A 19,158-nucleotide genomic window follows, 5' to 3' on the forward strand; every position below is an offset into this window, starting at 1 on the left:
TTACTGGGAGTGTCGTGAAGGATAGAATAACTAAACATGTACTACGAAGATATTTCAATGTTCCTTAAACGTTTTGAAGAATCTGCGCTTTCCAATTCTGATTGGGTATTTGGGAAAAGAAAAGCAAGGACTGCAGTGGTGGCTACGCCAATATATATTGAATATAAAACAGAAAGAGAAAATAACAACACAGCTAAAAACGCAGCGACAAATTTTGGCAAAAGTTAAATGCTTGTGTCATGAGCACGAGGCGGCTATGCAATGTCTGCAACGGACCTGGCCAACCACCGTGCATAAGCTACCTTACTGACATTGGCGGGCGAAGGGGTCACCGATCCTTCCTCTGCCCAGTGCCACCACAAGCCTCGAGCCGCCCCTGAGTACTGCTGTAATAAATTATTTCATCGAAGCTTGTACACAATCACTGCGCCGTGAAAGCCATGTTGAATAACGTGCTTTAACTTATATCATCATAAAAATGATATCACGTATACATCTGAGTATTTTAGTTATTCAGAGAGCTGTAAAATCACGAATGTAATGGATTCTGTGTCCAGTTGGAGGAAGAGAGCTGGTTTAAGAAGCAAGTAGTAATTCACACACATAGAGCACATAGAAGATCAAATACAAAACAAAGCATTTAACGTGCTACTTTAATTATGATGTGATTTGAGAAACTGGTTAATTAAACAATTTTAAGATGAAGTTTATGATGTTCTACTTTAATGACAAAATAAACTACGTGATTAAAGTGGAAATGTCGAGATTGAAGTTGACATTTCGTGCTTTTTCCCCACTGTGTGCCTTTTTTTTCTCTGTACCCTAATAATCTTTCATATGACACTCAGACAGTGGGCTACAACTCGCCTTTTCACTGCGACTTTGATATGTGACTTCTTTTTTATTTCCGGCACGGTGCGATTTTGTGAACGTGAGCTTTCAAGTTTCTCCAACACGCTATGTCACTCGATCAACTTCCTTATGTAGATTATACCACGGTTTATTTGAACAAATAGTATGGTTTTTCCTTTGCCTACACTTGGTATTCGTTGAAATTCTAATATTTTCCCCCGTGCTTTTCCCATTGTCTTTTCACAGAAGGCTGAGCTTAAGGGCGATTTATATTCATTCGCATATTCAAAGAGGCGTAATTCTGGGAGGAGTTGGGGCGATACATAAAGAGCGTGCACGAGCGTTACTTTTCATGCTGATCGGGATTTATGTAGCGGAAGAACGTGGAAGTTGGAGTACGTACAGATTCCTGCATCTGGATTTTTCAGTGCGTAAGCACATTTCGGCTTTTGTGCTTACGCCATGTTATAGTGCGAGTTCTACGCACAGCGTTATACATGAGGCTCCTGCTCTGTAAGATGAGGTCAACTACTACACTTATCTAATTGTGACCTCATGTCATAAAGCTGTTACAACAATAAAAAAGGCATCCCTTGACACTGGCTATGTGCTAGTTGCTTTGAAAATGGATTCTGTAGCAATAAGGTTAAAAAGGTGTAGTCTTAATGCTGACAATCTGAACAATTTTCAGCTTCTCTCTCATTTACCTTTTCTATCTAAAGTTCGTGAGAATGTTGTGGTCTTACAACTCATAAATTACTTAACTTGTAAGAAGCTAACTGAACCCCTTCAGCCTGGTTTTAAGGAACGAATGATTACAAATCAATATACTATATTAATTCTATTAGATCTCTGTGTAGTATTTGCTATTGTCAAGCATGATTTTTCAACTGTCCACAATGGGGAACATTGTCACTTATTTCTTTGTTTTTCCTGTATTTATCTTCAACGTAGCATTTTATGCTGATATTATTATGTATCCATATATTGTGTAATTGATGTATATTATTTGCTTTTTCCATGTTGTTCTCATTTGAATTTTTGTGAAGTGCTTTGAGCATTGGAAAGGCTCTATACAGCTAAAATGTATTTTTTTTTTGACAACACTAGTAATTATATTCAATCTTTTTCTTCCCACAAAATGTGTACTTTATATTTAGCTACTTTACTTTTTGTAATTTTGTCAACTTGACTATACCTATTCAGACTATTTACAATCACATCCATACTGCACTACTGCTTTTCAATCTAGTCTTTTACTGTTGCTTCTGTTAATTTGTCTATTGCATTCAATAACTAGGGTATTAAAGATTGTCTTTTACAGACTATGGTATAAATTGAATATTTCCCATTGGTTTGCATTGAATACAAAGAATATATGTTAAGGGATTGTATAAGTAATCACTAATTTGATACAAGGTTTTAGTATAAATATTGTTTGAACCTGGTGATTTATGTGTTTTCATCCCTTTCATTCTTAATAACAATTCTCTTATTAATTTCAAGTTTGCATTGTGAATATTCTTATTAACTAGACACACTGTTTCAATGATAATAGATAATAATTACATTAATATTTTTTTAATTGTATTTTAATAATACAAATGTAAAGGAACAAAACTCTTAGGATTAAGTATTTTCTCTCCTGTCCTTGCTTTATGAAAACAACTTATTTTTTCAACTTTAAAATTACCTTCAACATGTCGGCTGCCTCATTACGGCGCTGAGCCATGTCTTCAGATTCAGTTAAAAGGTCATTCAGTAACATAGACTTGTATAGCTTTCCCACCAGCTCACTCTGGAGGTTATCCTTGACATGGTTGACAAGAAAATGCATCACGGCCTTTGGAACGCTACACAACATAAAAAAACCAAATTTAAATAGCCAAAAATAAAAAAAAATAAAATAAAAAAAAATTATAGTATGGCAGAACAATGTCATCCTAGCAATGTTCTTATCCTGATTACACATATACAGAAAGCTAACATTTCACAGTTTTAAAAGTGAAAAATGCTATGAATACTAATGTGAAACACAACTGAAACTTATATGTACAATATACAGTATAACGATCTGAATTGTTTGCTAACAGCCCATTTATTGTGTACACTAAGATTTTAATTCAGGTTACCCAACTATTGTGTCCTGTAGTTTGTGCAGTGGTTGAACATACTTTTTGGGTACTATAATGTGACCAGCTTTAGAAATACTCACTTCCCAGTTTATTCAAACAATGTCATTTTTTACTTCATGTACATGATATTCATTGATTCTAGAAAATGATGACTGTGAAATAACATTGAATAAAACAAGTCTCTTTTGGACTATAATAATATGATAAAAAGAAGATATTTAACTAACAGAAGAAAAGCTAGTAGTTGAAATAAGCAGTGCAAAAAACTAATTAATGCACTTAACACACTTACAGGTAATTTTTAAACATACCTGTCCTGTATATTTTTCCTGACAATCAGGAAATAAGACTTGATGAGTCTCTCAATAACCTCGCAATCACGCTGCTCTCTGGCGGAGAGTTTTCTGGCCACTGGGACAGGCTGAGAAATAATTAAAAAATTGTTATATTGATCAGCCACACCATAAGGAACAAAAACTCAAAGGTACAAACATATACTTTAAATCAACAAAAGTGAATTTACATATGCTTATAGCTTGAGCAGACAAGTTGTAAATTTGCATTTCTTTAGTTGTTTCATGGTTGCTTTTACCTAGCTTTCAAAAAGTACACTTAAGACTGTCTCCTTTGTAGATTTTGCTTTAAAGTTAGATTGAATTAGTTTATGTCAGGTATTAAATACCTAACCTATGTATAGCCCCAATTCAACAAAATTAACTCAGCTGGCTGAAACATGACGTACAACAAGGTTGAATTTTTTCCATTTTTCTTAATTCTGTGCAATTTATAATTATTTTTAATCTGTACTTTTCAATTTTCTTTTTCCAGTTGTCCATCTAATCAAAGGGCTGGGCAGTCATTTGTAATGTTTGAATGAAAGCAGGTCCTCCTGCTGTTGATGAAAGCAACTGCATCAAACATTTTAGTATGAAGCTTAAAAAACAATAAGAAACACCGTAAGTACATTTATGCTAGGTAGAATGCCCAGTGGGGCAGGGTGGTCTTTTGGCCTTGGAATCCCTGCAGATTTTGTTTTTTCCTCCAGGATTTTGCCCACAAAAATGTTTTTTTCTGTTTTTGATTGGCCATCTGACCGTAGATAACAACTCTGCTTTACCTATTACTTGTAGATCTGTGTCATATGTGCATTGATTTATTCATATTTACTATTTTAGGTATGTACATAATGTGTAACTATAATAGCATGGATAATGTAAATAGTAAGGTGGAAAGATTTAATACTAAAGTGAGAGCTGCTGTTGACATAGTTGCACCTGAAAAGACAGTGAAAAAATCTTCTAGCATTGTTATACCATGGAAGACCCAAAGAGTGTCGGATTTAAAGAGAACATGCCGTAGAGCTGAGCGTAAATGGAGGAAGACTAAACTAACTATCCACTATGAAATATTAAAAGTTAAAATAACAGAATACAATAACCCTGTCTGTCTTGAGAGGCGCTGCTATTTCTCTAAGATTATAAATAACGATGCTAGTAATCCCAGAGTCTCATTCTCTACGATTGATCGTCTGCTAAACCCAGGTAACTCAAAGGAATGCCTCCTAAGTACTTCCAGTAAAACCTGTGAGGCTATCGCTGTATTTTTCAATCAAAAAATTAATGATATTAGAAATAACATAGTATATCTCCCCAACACTAAGGATCCTCCTAAACCCCAGCATTCTGTTATAAACAAATAAAACTCTTTCACTAAGATAGATTTACCTGATTTACAAAAAATAATATCTCAATTAAAACCCTCCACCTGCGTCCTTGACCCAATATCAACAAATTATTTCAAAGAAGTATCGGGCGTGCTAAGTGATAATGTTCTTGACATAGTAAATTCATCATTAGATACGGGGGTCTTCCCAGACTGTCTTAAGACTGCTGTAGTTAAACCCCTACTTAAGAAACATAATCTCGACCCCTCGGCTCTTGAAAATTTTAGACCCATCTCTAACCTGCCTTTCTTAAGTTCTCTTAAGTTATGTTCTCATCCTCTTAGATCTGAGTGCTGCCTTTGACACCATTGATCATAATATTCTTAGAAATCGACCTTAGTCAATGGGTGGGCCTCTCTGGCAGTGTCTTAAATTGGTTTGAATCCTACCTGACAGGAAGAAAATGCTTTGTTAGTTGTGGTAATTACAACTCAAAGACACATGATATCCAATATGGTGTTCCACAAGGCTCTATCCTGGGTCCGCTGTTATTCTCAATCTATATGCTTCCATTAGGTCAGATTATCTCAGGGCACAACGTGAGCTACCACAGCTATGCTGATGACACACAGCTGTACTTATCAATAGCACCTGATGAACCCAATTCTCTTGATTCACTACCATAATGTCTGACTTGTATCTCAGAATGGATGAATAGTAACTTTCTCAAGTTAAATAAAGAGAAAACTGAAATCTTAGTGATTGGCAATAATGGATACAATGAGGCTATTAGAAATAAATTGGATACATTAGAATTAAAAGTCAAGATGGAGGTAAAAAGCTTAGAGGTAATTGTTGACTGTAATCTGAATTATAAATCGCATATTAATCAGATCACTAGGACAGCATTTTTTCACTTAAGAAACATAGCTAAAGTTAGACCTCTTATATCACTGAAAGATGCTGAGAAATTAGTTCACGCGTTTGTTTTCAGTCGACTAGATTACTGTAACGCACTCCTCTCAGGACTACCCAAAAAAGACATAAATCGTTTGCAACTAGTGCAGAATGCAGCTGCTAGAATCCTAACTAGGAAAAGAAAATCCGAACTCATTTCACCAGTTTTGATGTCACTACACTGGTTACCTGTGTCATTCAGGATTGACTTTAAAATTCTGCTTATGGTTTATAAAGCCTTAAATAATCTCGCCCCATCTTATATATCAGAATGTCTGACACCTTATATTCCAAATCGTAACCTTAGATCCTCAAATGAGTATCTCCTTAGAATTCCAAGAACAAAACTTAAAAGAAGTGGTGAGGAGGCCTTCTGCTGCTATGCACCTAAAATCTGGAATAGCCTGCCAATAGGAATTTGCCAGGCTAATACAATAGAGCACTTTAAAACACTGCTGAAAACACATTACTTTAACATGGCCTTTTCATAACTTCACTTTAACTTAATCCTGATACACTGTATGTTCAATTCATCATAATAACTATTCATGGTGGCTCTAAAATCCGTACTGACCCCTACTCTCTCTTCTGTTTCTTTTTCTAGTTTCTTTGTGGTGGTGGTGCACCACCTACTCAAAGCATCATGATGCTCCAACAATGATGGATGGATTAAAAGCCAGAAGTCTACGTGACCATCATCATCAAGAACATCCGTTAGAACCCTAAATCCAAAGAGGACTGTTTCATTTATGTTAGGCAGAATGCCCAGAGGGGACTGGGCAGTCTAATGGTCTGGAATCCCTACAGATTTTATTTTTTTCTCCAGCCGTCTGGAGTTTTTTTTTTGTTTTTTCTGTCCACCCTAGCCATTGGACCTTACTCTAATTCTAAGTTAATCAATGTTGACTTATTTTTATTTTCTTACTTTTCTATTCTTCATTATGTAAAGCACTTTGAGCTACTTTTTGTATGAAAATGTGCTATATAAATAAATGTTGTTGTTGTTGTTATCTTCTTTTCTTATCTTAATTTGTTTTTGTTTTCTTAAAAATGTTTTATTTCTTGTAAAGTATTATTAGCTACATCCGTATAAGAAAATGTGCTACAGAAATTGTAGAACAGACTGGCACTATCGATTTTGCCAGACTGGAACCTAAATCCTGGCTTAGCAAACTGCTGCCAAATGCAAACGCTCACTTTGCCGGAATAGCCTCCTTCTGGAATGCGGTATCCCCAGTCTTATATGACAATATTGTTGATACCAGACCATGTAACAGCCAAGGACACCTCTTTCGGAGGCATGAAATGGACTTAAGTTCTGAACAAAGGACCATAAATCAAGGATGAGTAACAATGAAGGACAGAACTTTGCACAATGAGTGAACTAAGAGGATGGGATTATGTGCACCCAAGAAGATATCTATTCCTCCCCATAAAAAACCCTTGTAATACCCTAGCTAACTGCTCTTCTCTCAGTATGCTACACCTTAACCTGGCCCTAATTTGGCTAGTGCTAGACTGGAAGAGTTCTGGAATTGTGTTATAAGTTTCTTCCCAAACCCAGTCAGAAAGCATAGAAGCATTTTACATAAACACACAGATGCTCTTTCTCCCAGTCACACACAGAGACACACAGAGAGATTGAGCTCTGTTTTTTTATGGGTGGAGGTTGGTGATAAGCCCAAGCTGAGGCTACCTACTGTGAGCAAATAAATGCCACTTGTAGATAGAAGATTACAACCTGCCAAAGAATTTATCCAACTTGAACACATGAATTAGAAATCTGAACTGATAAGCTATGTGCATTTTTCATAATAGAGAAAAGTTCTAAGACAAACATAGAATACATAAGTTATGTGTCTTTTGCTGTGAGAAATAGTTAAACTAAGCTTTCGTAATTTTATGATTTGTGTTGATAGATCTATATATATTTGCACATATCCATCCTCTGTTTTCCTTATTTTATAAGTAAATGTTAAAATGAATACATTAATACCATGCATGTCTGGGTTATTTGTGAAAGCAAGTCTTTGTCTATGAATCACAACAGAAAAAGTCAAAGTATTATTGTAGACTTTTGTCAATTTCTAAACTTTGTTCATAAATTGTACACATCTTGTAATATTTATGGCATTCTGGCTGGAAGGTGAAACAGAGATCCTACACCTCATTACCTGCATACTTTTATATCCTAGGGTGGACAAGTTAAATCACTCTCACTCCTACTAAATAAAAATGTTTTAATGTTATCTATTGCTCTTCATTGTAAGTTTTTATAGGTGGACTGAATTGTTTTAGATTTGTCTGATTATACAACGATGTCTCTTGGCCATCTATTTATCTTAACTTAGGCTTAGCTACATTCACCAACAGTATTTGTGAGAAGCTGTAAGCAACAGTCTGTTAGCAACTGCTGTTTGATGACAATAAGCACTGCCAGCCAATCCCCACTTCTGATGAAGTGCACATTTATTATGCAACTTCATCCAAGATGTTATATTAGGTCCTCTTCTTGACATAATTTATAATCTTTAGTTCTTTGTCTCATTCAGATTTTTCGTTTTCATCAAATTTGTCAAAGCAATCTCTATTCTAGACTATATCTTACTGCTTATCCTGTATTTAGTTTCTTAAAGAAAGTTGAGGTACACTCACACAATGAAGAAACATTTGCCAGCCCCTTCATCAACCTTTTCCATTAACTAGAGGTGTACATAAAAACTTCAGTAGTTTAGTATTGGTCAGCAAACTAGACCTAGTATGCCTTGATTTGTTTTTTGTGTTTTATTTAATCTTTTGGCCCTTTCCGACCAACAAAAGTACATGGCCCATGTCGCCTCTATAACATGCTTTCAAAAACTATCAACAGTACATAATACAAGTTACAGTATATATGGTGTGTACAGAGTAAAACTAAACAATTCAAGATAAAACCATTACGTGATTGATAAAATAGCCAAATACAATTTTGATGATGGACACAGTCTGTAAAACGTGGTCAAGGGAATTGATCTGACCAGTCAAATTTACTTGTTGTAAACTTCTTTATTCAGTTTGTCCACCAAATAAAATGGAAGATCAGATTAATTTACTGTTTTGTAAATAAGGACAATAGCTCTTTCATTTCTTCTAATACTGTTTCTCTCCACGGATGCATATTAAACCAGACAGAATTTTGGTATATAAAAAATAAAAATACCATACATGTTCTAATTTTTAATTACTCTTTTTAAATTATAAATAAAACTATCATTATTCCTGAATTTTCAGATTTAATTTACCTTTACTCATTTATATTTAGCTAATACACTGACTTCAATTAAAACACATCTGTTTTAAATAGGATTTACATTGTACTATGCAGCTAAATTTAAATGTTTATGTTGTATAGGACACTAAGTGCAGGCTCAGAGTTCTGAAACAAGTTTACAGGCAAATTACAATTACAAACTATACAAATTTCTCATATGCTACACACACATAAAATACAGATTAGTTAAAACCCATTTTAAACTAAAGCAATGTTAAACTGAATTATGTTGGTAGTATCCTAGAAATATATGACCATTAGTAATATTGTTCAGATATAACCAGTTTAAAGGAGGAGAAGAAAACAGAAACCCAAATCAGGGGCATCCCTGGAAAAATAAACGTTTTGGTGAGTCCATGGTTTATAAAGTCAAAGGACAAGTCAAACATATTCCTGCAGATGTAGGCCAACTGGCTACCCACCCCATCCTGGACATTCTATAGTACATTTGCGATGGGCTGTCTAATATAATGACACAATATTTCATTTTTGGATTACAGAGTTTCCAGTACACTATTATTAAGGCTTTCACTTGACAAAATTTGAGAGGAGATCTTGATATATCCTATAGACAAGAAAAACAAACAAGTCTCGTTCCTCTGTTCAAAAAGTTAGTTTGTTCAGAAACTGAGACCAAACCTCAGTCCTCGAATTATATCTTGAGCAAATAGATACGCTGCTCCTCACACCTAATTTAACTCCCTTCTTTAAAGGCCACATTTTTGCTTTCAACCAGCAAAACTAAACAATAGATGGGCTGACCAATGTTGCACTCTTCAGGTATACGTGAAGGCTTAATCTGATTCTGCTAGGTGATTTCAATCTTCACACTCACAGCATATAGATTATGCGCTTACTGCAACACTATAGTCCCTATTCCTAAGAGCTGCAAACTCTTCTGCTACTCACACGAATGGCAACGAGTTGTTTTTATTTTTACGCACAATTGGTCCAACTCTTGACACACAATCAGATCAATAAATACCGTATGTACTATTTCTTGTTGTCTTTTGCACCTCACTCTTTACCCATCTTCTCTCCCATGAATTAGCTCCCAAGACAACCTTGGACAATAATATCAATTTCCTCTATAAGATTTTACTTTACATTACAGTACCTACTATTATATTACCAATGAATGTCACCATTGCTGCCCTGTCATCTTTTATACAAGTTGGTATGACATAGCCATACTTTTGTCATTGGATCACAAACATACTGCATGCTAAGAAAACCAACCTGTTTGAAGCATGGGTTGAAAATAATGAAAACACTGGAAAGAACTTGCCACTTACATAATATGTTAAGCTCATTACACAGGAGCCCAGCTGGCAGAGGTCTCCAGGACTGTGACTTTATTTTTCACTTTCTTTTTTACAATTTTACTCTTCACCACTGTCAACTGGCCATAGTTCATCATTTATTTACAGATATTGCTGGCTTCAAGTTCAAGTTTCTGCCTTGTTCTTTGTTTGTTTTAATAAATCTGCATTTATATATGTATGAGTTCTGTATTTATTATCAGTATAATCTATACTTGGATTTTAAGTGAGAATTGTTTATTTTGCTCAGCGCCTACACTCACTGAAGAGCACTATACAAAAAATAAGTTGATTTATCAGTTACTATAGGAAACTGACTTTTGCAAAATATAGCACCCTTAAATACAATTCACTATCCTCAACCCGCACATCTCCATTTCTAATCCCTTGGCTATCACTCTATAAGACTTCAAAATTATTTTTAATATGAAAGTGACACAAATCTTTAACAGTCCACAAAGTATTCAGAACGTAACAAATACTGACCTTATCTACACTCACCTTCTTTACACTATTGTCTGTTCAATGACTATAGTCTATATATACCCTAACTCTGTTGAGTTTATAACATTATAAACCACATGATCTTCCTGTCAATACTTGTATATCTTGCCACCATCTCTACTGACTTGAGTTGCTTCAACTCATAACTCCAAGAACTCCCAGAATATCTAGCCAATGCTTTTCTTCCATCTAGCACATTAAGTATTGTTCACCTCTCCTTGCTGCTTCTAAGGTAGTGACTCAAATCCTTGTTTGTTTTCTCATTCCACTAGCAGCCAATAAGTCAATCTTCACGACTCACCAGTCAATTCTAATTTTCAAAGAAAATTCATACTATAAGCTGTTATATTATAATTGGTTAGCGTTCTGTTTTTTTAATTTCATATGTATATAGTCTGTATAACAACACAACACTGTTAGACCAAATAAAATAAAAACCTGGAAATGTAGCTTTTTTAAATACTGATGAAAAGTATATGCAATTCAAAAAGGTTCTGTATAACAGGAATGACTTACCACATCCAAAAGATTTACAGCATGGCCCTTTTGTGGGCTAGCTAGGACTGAAGGCACAGCTTTATTTTTATCTTCAGAAGATGTATCCTCTGTTTTTGAAGCCTTTAGCATTCCCCTCCAATTTGTGGTATTGGCACTTGCTTCCAGAGCAATATCACCTTGTGATCCAGCAATACCACCCTGAATAGAGGGGAATACATATATAAATGAAGCCAAGAGTGGAGGAGCATAGGTTTTGGAGCAATAAAAAGAAGACCAATACAAAGTATCCATAAAATAGTACTACATTGAAAAAGCCCAATAATTATTTTGCACAAAATACTAAACATGTTTATACATAATACAACATAAATGGAATAGCAAACTGGAAAATGCTAGAAGGAAAGCTTTGTTAAAAAAAATAAATAAAATAAAAAATAGGGCTGCAGTAGCAACATACTGAAATGAAAATTTCAGGTCACACTATTCTCAGCAACACTTTCAAGCATATCAGGGAGATTCTGGGATGCTTCCGGGTAAGCTCTACCAAAAATCTCCAAGTAGGCCTTGTCCAGCAAACTTCCTTTAGGATCACACTGGGAGCATCCTAGCAAAATATGTAAAATACCTAAATTGTCTCCTTTAAATGCAATGAAGCAGCAGATTAGCTCCAAGTAAATCTCATATTGTTGAGCTGTTGACCACGTCATGTGAAGTGAGCCTGGAAAGACGGCACAGGAATCTCATTTTGGCCCAGTACTCTCAAATTTTATGACCTCATTCTTCAGAACAATGAGACTGACAGTGAAATGGAAAGGGTTATCTGTGGACTTAGCTCCCTGCTTCACCACCAGGGTCTTATCGAAATTCTGCAAAACTGCCATCAATATACAAAGCTGTTACCAAATCAAATGACCACCTATACAGTGACTATTTAAGCATAACTTACAGAGAGCAAACCACTATTTTATCTATATAGGGCTTTGGGATTCTAATTATTGAAAAACACTATACATAAATAAATTGACTCAAAACAGACTTGCATTAAAACTTGGCAAATACCATTCTTGACTACTAGGTGAATCTCTTCATGAGCAGTTGAAGAAAAAAGGCTACAAATTATTTTTGGAGGGCTTTCAGATAAATAAAAGTAAATCTAACTAAAAAGGTTCCATTCACATTATATAACTTGTACTTTATGTCAAAGAGAAATTGTTTATTATCAAGATCAGACAGTAATTAAAAGCTAGGAAAGTCTCTAAATTGCATATAGTAAATGCTATGATATATTTTCCTAATATACAGCGCATCACTTTTTCCACATTTTGTTATGTTACAGCCTTATTCCAAAATGGATTAAATTAATTTTTTTTCTCCGAATTCTACACACAACACCCCATAATTACAATGTGAAAAAAAGTTTACTTGAGGTTTTTGCAAATTTATTAAAAACAAAAAAAAAAAACATGAGAAATCACATGTACATAAGTATTTGCAGCCTTTGCCATGAAGCTAAAAATTGACCTCAGGTGCATAGTATTTCCCCTGATCATCCTTGAGATGTTTCTGCAGCTTAATTGAAGTGCACCTGTGGTAAATTCAGTTGATTGGACATGATTTGGAAAGGCACACACCTGTCTATATAAGGTCCCACAGTTGACAGTTCATGTCAGAGCACAAACCGAGCATGAAGTCAAAGGAATTATCTGTAGACTTCCGAGACAGGATTGTCTCGACGCACAAATCTGAGGAAGGCTACAGAAACATTTCTGCTGCTTTGAAGGTCCCAAAGAGCACAGTGGCCTCCATCATCCGTAGGTGGAAGAAGTTCAAAACCACAAGGACTCTTCCTAGAGCTGGCTGGCCATCTAAACTGACTGATCGGGGGAGAAGGGCCTTAGCCAGGGAGGTGACCAAGAACCCGATGGTCACTCTGTCAGAGCTCCAGAGGTCCTCTGTAGAGAGAGGAGAACCTTCCAGAAGGACAACCATCTCTGCAGCAATCCACCAATCAGGCCTGTATGGTAGAGTGGTCAGACAGAAGCCACTCCTTAGTAAAAGGCACATGGCAGCCCACCTGGAGTTTGCCAAAAGGCATCTGAAGGACTCTTAGACCATGAGAAACAAAATTCTCTGGTCTGATGAGATGAAGACTGAACTCTTTGGTGTGAATGCCAGGCGTTACGTTTGGAGGAAACCAGGCACTGCTCATCACCAGGCCAATACCATCCCTACAGTGAAGCATGGTGGTGGCAGCATCATGCTGTAGGCATGTTTTTCAGCGGCAGGAACTGGGAGGCTAGTCAGGATAAAGGGAAAGATGACTGCAGCAATGCACAGAGACATCCTGGATGAAACCTGTTCCAGAACGCTCTTGACCTCAGACTGGGGCGACGGTTCATCTTTCAGCAGGACAACGACCCTAAGCACACAGCCAAGATATCAAAGGAGTGGCTACAGGACAACTCTGTGAATGTCCTTGAGTGGCCCAGCCAGAACCCAGACTTGAATCCAATTGAACATCTCTGGAAAGATCTTAAAATGGCTGTGCACCGACACTTCCCATCCAACCTGATGGAGCTTGAGAGGTGCTGCAAAGAGGAATGGGTGAAACTGGCCAGGGATAGGTGTGCCAAGCTTGTGGCATCATATTCAAAAAGACTTGAGGCTGCAATTGCTGCCAAAGGTGCCTCGACAAAGTATTGAGCAAAGGCTGTGAATACTTATGTATATGTGATTTCTCAGTTTTCTTATTTTTAATAAATTTGCAAAGACCTCAAGTAAACTTTTTTCACGTTGTCATTATGGGGTGTTGGGTGTAGAATTCTGAGGAAAAAAAAGGAATTTAATCCATTTTGGATTAAGGCGGTAACATAACAAAATGTGGAAAAAGTGATGTGCTGTGAATACTTTCTGGATGCACTGTAAATCACATTCTTCTAATTAGGCAAAAACAACATATCTGAAGATATCCTGGACTTTTTAAAGGAAGAAAGTTGATACAATATACTTTTCTTGATGACATCCAATAGATGGGCTGCCATCCTGAAGGAGGAGGCCATGCCAGGGAAGACAGATCCTTAACTAATTGACCTTAGTAAGAAACTGCCATAACAGAGGCTTTCCATGTTGTTGTGTGACTTGTGTGTGAAGACAGATACCCATTTACTTTGATTTCTACTCTAGACCATAGAACGTGAAGCTTAAGGCAGAATGCCATTTGGTATGGCATGCCAAAGGCCTCCAGGAAGCCCAGACACAAATTCTAAACAGAGCACTGGCAGGATGGCATCCTAGGTGGGCACTATGTAACAAAGGCCATCCGCATGTGGTAACTAGCTAAACTTCACCAAGTGAAATTTGATGGTGAGAAAAGTTCACAATGGAAGGCCAAAACCATTTTTCATTCAAAACCTTTAATTCCACTATCTACCAAAAATGAACAACATGAGGATCTCAATGTAATAATACAGTATAAGAACATTATTTGGGTGTAGTACTGAAAAAATAAAGAAAAACACAATCCATGAGAAACATAAAGCACTATTGTCAGTCATTCCCAAAAATACAACTACCGGTATATAAAAACATTTGGGTATTTATGAATTACTAGATACTTTAACAATTTATACAATGAATGCCATGTGTACATACAGAAATGGCAATAAAATATAGAACTATAAAATGTAAATAGTTCAGTCTTTATAGTAGCTGCAATAAAAGTGGTTGATTCAAGCCAACAAAAATATATGGGGAAAAAACCTCCCAAATTTAGTCCAAGATAACGAAGGTGTAGGAAACTTTCTCTCCCATTGTTCCAGCAATTTGCCATTCATTAACCCATGTCTTAGTAATCTTCATGGTAGCCACTTTCCTTGGTGGATGCAATTCACATACAGTGAACTTCTATAGGTTCACAGTTTTAGAATATACCCTCATTGGCAACAAAATATCCTGAAGCAGCACCTGCTTGCCTCAGGATAGTAAAGACCTGCCGAGGGTGGATAAAATTTGACAAAGAGTATTTATCTGTATCCAGCTGCCTTCTGTTCAGGTCATATACAACACTCACCATCTAAATGCCACAACTCTACCAGCAATTTTCAGACATAGCCTTATCCTTAGCAAGTTTCAGAGTACTTCAGTGATTGCCAATTCTATAGTTTGACACCACCAGAAAGACCAGTCAGACCAGTCTGCATCTTGCCGAGAAATTTTGTTTTCACTCACAGTGGCAAAATTATGTGTGTACAAGAGTTTACAATCAATGAGTGATGAATTATCATGGTATTCCCCTCTACTTATTATCTTCAGGGATAAGTGGACTCACCAGGTTCATTACTGGGTTCGTCTACTCTCACACCTTTAGATTAACATACACATACATAGATATACATATACTGTACACACAGACCCTAACCACAAAAGTACTGTATGAATGATGTATACACCACCCTAGTACTTTAACCACATATTAATGCCAAATTAATGAGGCTCCACTCTCTAGCAATTAAAGATACTTACTTATTATTGTCACAAACAATGCAGAATGTTTTAGATATCTCTCAGAACTAAATATTACCTTGGTCTCCAAGAATATATTTAAACATACAAAGGATCAACATCCTTGGCTATAGGCTATTTATCAACCACTGATGTCTTAATTTTAACGCACTGTTCACTATTAGACAGAAGTTTTCATCCTCAGCCGATAAACCTCACAGTTTGGATCATATGGCATTCCCTTACTGCTCCAGGTGCTCTAAATATTTACCTTATTACTTCAGTCACTCTAGATATTATCACACATGTGAGCATGGGAGGCAGCTAAAAGGTTCATAAGATGGTAATTCTTCGCCAAACCAGGGGATGGCAGAGTACACTAACCCTTATTCTTTTCCAGTGACCGACCAATCATGGGAAATTCCGCTTGGGTCCGATGATGGCACTTCTGGTTCCGGCCCTGAGGATCTCCCTTCTAGTCCCAGCCACGGCCCCAAGGACGTCACTTCTGGTTCCTGTCTGATGACATAATTTCCCGTTTCCCACTATATAACCATCATGTTTGCCTGTTTGCTTTGTTCTTGTTCTGGACTGAAATCTGTAACATTGAACCATAACCTTGGCTGCCCCCAAACTTCTTTCTGTGTTATGTGGAACTTATTACAATATAAGGACAAAGTATAGAAAGTTAAAAGCAACTTGGTATTTATTAAAGTAAGGGATAGTATAAAAGAAAATGTAGGTAGCAAAGTCTGGATATATATATCCTTTGGAAAAAGCTTAATGTCCTTGGGTGGCTTTTGATCTAGCAATTGATATTGTTCATGAGATGATCAGATGAAAACAGTTGAACATCTCTTGCCCTCTCCTGATGTCACCCTCTGGTCATCTCTGTTTCTTCTTCCAACATTGCAGTGCCTTTTGTCTCACAGATATGCTACATTTATTTAAAAATTCTATGTGGGATTCTGGAATATGTGATGTTATACACATTTGATTGTCTGGCGGTTAATATTGCTTAAAGTTTTTGATCTTTTAAGTATGTCTGGCATTTCTTCCTTTCCCAAGCTGTAAACAAATTTGCCAATTCCTAATCCCAGGGCCACACATTGATTTTGCAGGATATTAAGTAATCAATATAGCCTGAGGAGAAGGGAGGGTTAACTTTAATTATTATTTACATTTACATTTCATATATCACTTTATTATTGCTTTAATCTGCTATGTAACCATGTCTCTGTGAGTGAGTGCAAGTTGGGCCAAGACCGAGTGTATTCCTAGGGTCCCCACCAAAAAAATAAATAAATTACCATCTCTAAGATCTTATCTTATCTCTAATCTTAACGGCACTGTGACTGCTACTGGAGTAACTAACTAAAGAGGGATAAAGCTGATGTCACGCACAATGAAAATTTGTGAAAGGGTTATAAAAAGAAGGATGGTGGAAGAGACATACATAAGCATAGACACAATTAGTTTTATGCCGGGGAGATGAACAACTGTTGCAGTCTTTGCATCAGGAAAAACAGTAGAGCTACTGAAACGAGTGATTAGTTAATTACACCTCATTCTGACCTTGCAGGTATAATAATATGTAGTGCCTTCAATCATGTGACTTTGGAACTATGACAAAATTCCATCAGTTTGTGTCTTGTTAAACTTAAATAAGAAACAGCAAACTAGACCTGCTCTATTTATATGTTAAAGATGTCTTTAAGTATAAACTACTGGAACCCTTTGGGCTGATCTGACCACAACCCGATTCTTCTTATTCCTAGTGTGGAATGGATCCCGGACACAGACAGGCAGACATGTTTAAATGCACCACCACATGTTTATTTACACTACTATTTACAATTATAAGTGCAACACATACCCCCAGAACTCCCCCAAAGTCCAGGCCTCACACTCAATGCCTTTAGTCTTCAGGCCGCCTCCACTCCTCTCCACCAAGCTCTGTCCTCCTCTTCACCCAACTCCAGCCTTGAATGAAGGGAGGCGGCCCCTTTTATATTCACCCGGATGTGCTCCAGGTGCTTTCCAGCAATCTTCCACCAACACTCCCCAGTGTGGCTGAAGTGCCGGCTGCATACCCGGAAGCACTCCGGGTGTCCCCAATCCTCTTCCCCCCAGCACTTCCAGGTGTGGCGGAAGTGCTGAGGTCCAGGGCTCTGTAGGCATTGGCGCGACCCCTGGTGGTGACCACGGGCCCCTACAGGGCTGAGCTTCAATGCTCTCAATCCGTGGTCCCCAAAGCAGCCAGGGAGGTCACCCCCTCGTGGTCTGGAGGAGGCGCAAGCCCTCCTCCAGTCCTCCTGGGCATCCTGGCTGGGTCCCACCCCCAGCCGCATGCCACACTAGCTGCAAGCTTGTTATTAGAAGGCAACCTGTTAACACCAGGATATTGAAGAAGTGAATCCTGGAAACTGAAATATTTCTTAATGACTGCTTCCAAATGACAAACTCGGAAATGATGTGCGAGTCACATGGGGATGGCAATGAAGGACTCAGCCACTGCATCAGAAACTATATTAACCTCTCCATCGACACTGTGGTACCCTTCAAAGACAGTGCATTGTCTTCCAAACAACAAGCTCTCGGTTATTAAGGAGTTAAAAGGTCTACTGAAGGAGAACAAGAAAGAATTAAAAACTTGGCAAATAGGCTCTGAAAGATGAACAGTAGTGCTAAAGATGTAGCTGAGTGAAAGAAAGGAAGCATACAAAGCTAAAATAGAAAGGGAACTCACTGAGAATAATATGAAGGATGTCTGGAAAATACTGGGTACATTTACTAGACTCAAGCAACCAGGGCTCAGGAACTAGAAAAGGATGTAAACAAAGCTAACATTGTGAAACAATTTTTAAATACATGTTCCCCTCACTGTCACCTTCTTCCAATGACCAGCATCCCCAAAATTTTCTCTGTTACATCAACAATTCCTACTGTGTCAACTGGAATGGCCAGTGATGACTGTACCTCTAACCATCAGTATGAGCTCTCCATAACTGAAGACCAAGTAAAGAAAAAACCGAGAAAGCTACACACAGGTAAAGGTGAGGAATGAGATGGAGTCAGTTCTTCAGTTCTTGAGGTCTATGCTGACTAACATTTTGGTATCCTGTGCCACCTGTTTAGTTTGTCCTTAAATTTCCAGAAAGTGCAGCTGCTGTGGAACAAGGTATATGTCTCTGTGCCTAATTATTGTGTAAGATCAGTGGGACTTACATCTCACATCATGAAGACCTTTGAGAGGCTAGTTCTGGACTATATGAGTCCTCTTGTGGAAGACTTCTTAGACACACTACAGTTTGCTTACTGAACATGGACTGGAGTAGAGGATGCAATTATCCATCTGCTCCATAAGGCCTTTTCTCACCTGGATAAGGCTAGCAGCACTGTCAGGATTATGTTTAT

At 37.2% G+C, this 19,158-nt stretch overlaps 1 protein-coding gene across 13 annotated transcripts in view; it reads right to left on the reverse strand.

Annotated features, from left to right (window-relative positions):
• Positions 1 to 19,158, reverse strand: part of dnm1l (dynamin 1-like) — a 200,844-nt gene that overhangs the window by 7,493 nt on the left and 174,193 nt on the right. For all 13 annotated transcript variants that reach the window (XM_039769937.1, XM_039769930.1, XM_039769935.1 and 10 more), the window contains 3 exons: positions 11,260 to 11,439; positions 3,299 to 3,408; positions 2,546 to 2,705 (listed from right to left, as the gene is read on the reverse strand). In XM_039769937.1, the coding sequence (XP_039625871.1) occupies positions 2,546 to 2,705; positions 3,299 to 3,408; positions 11,260 to 11,439 (450 nt within the window). The remainder of the gene's footprint in view (positions 1 to 2,545; positions 2,706 to 3,298; positions 3,409 to 11,259; positions 11,440 to 19,158) is intronic.

This window comes from Polypterus senegalus, chromosome 11 (genome assembly GCF_016835505.1).
Source record: "Polypterus senegalus isolate Bchr_013 chromosome 11, ASM1683550v1, whole genome shotgun sequence".
Lineage (NCBI taxonomy): Eukaryota > Metazoa > Chordata > Cladistia > Polypteriformes > Polypteridae > Polypterus > Polypterus senegalus.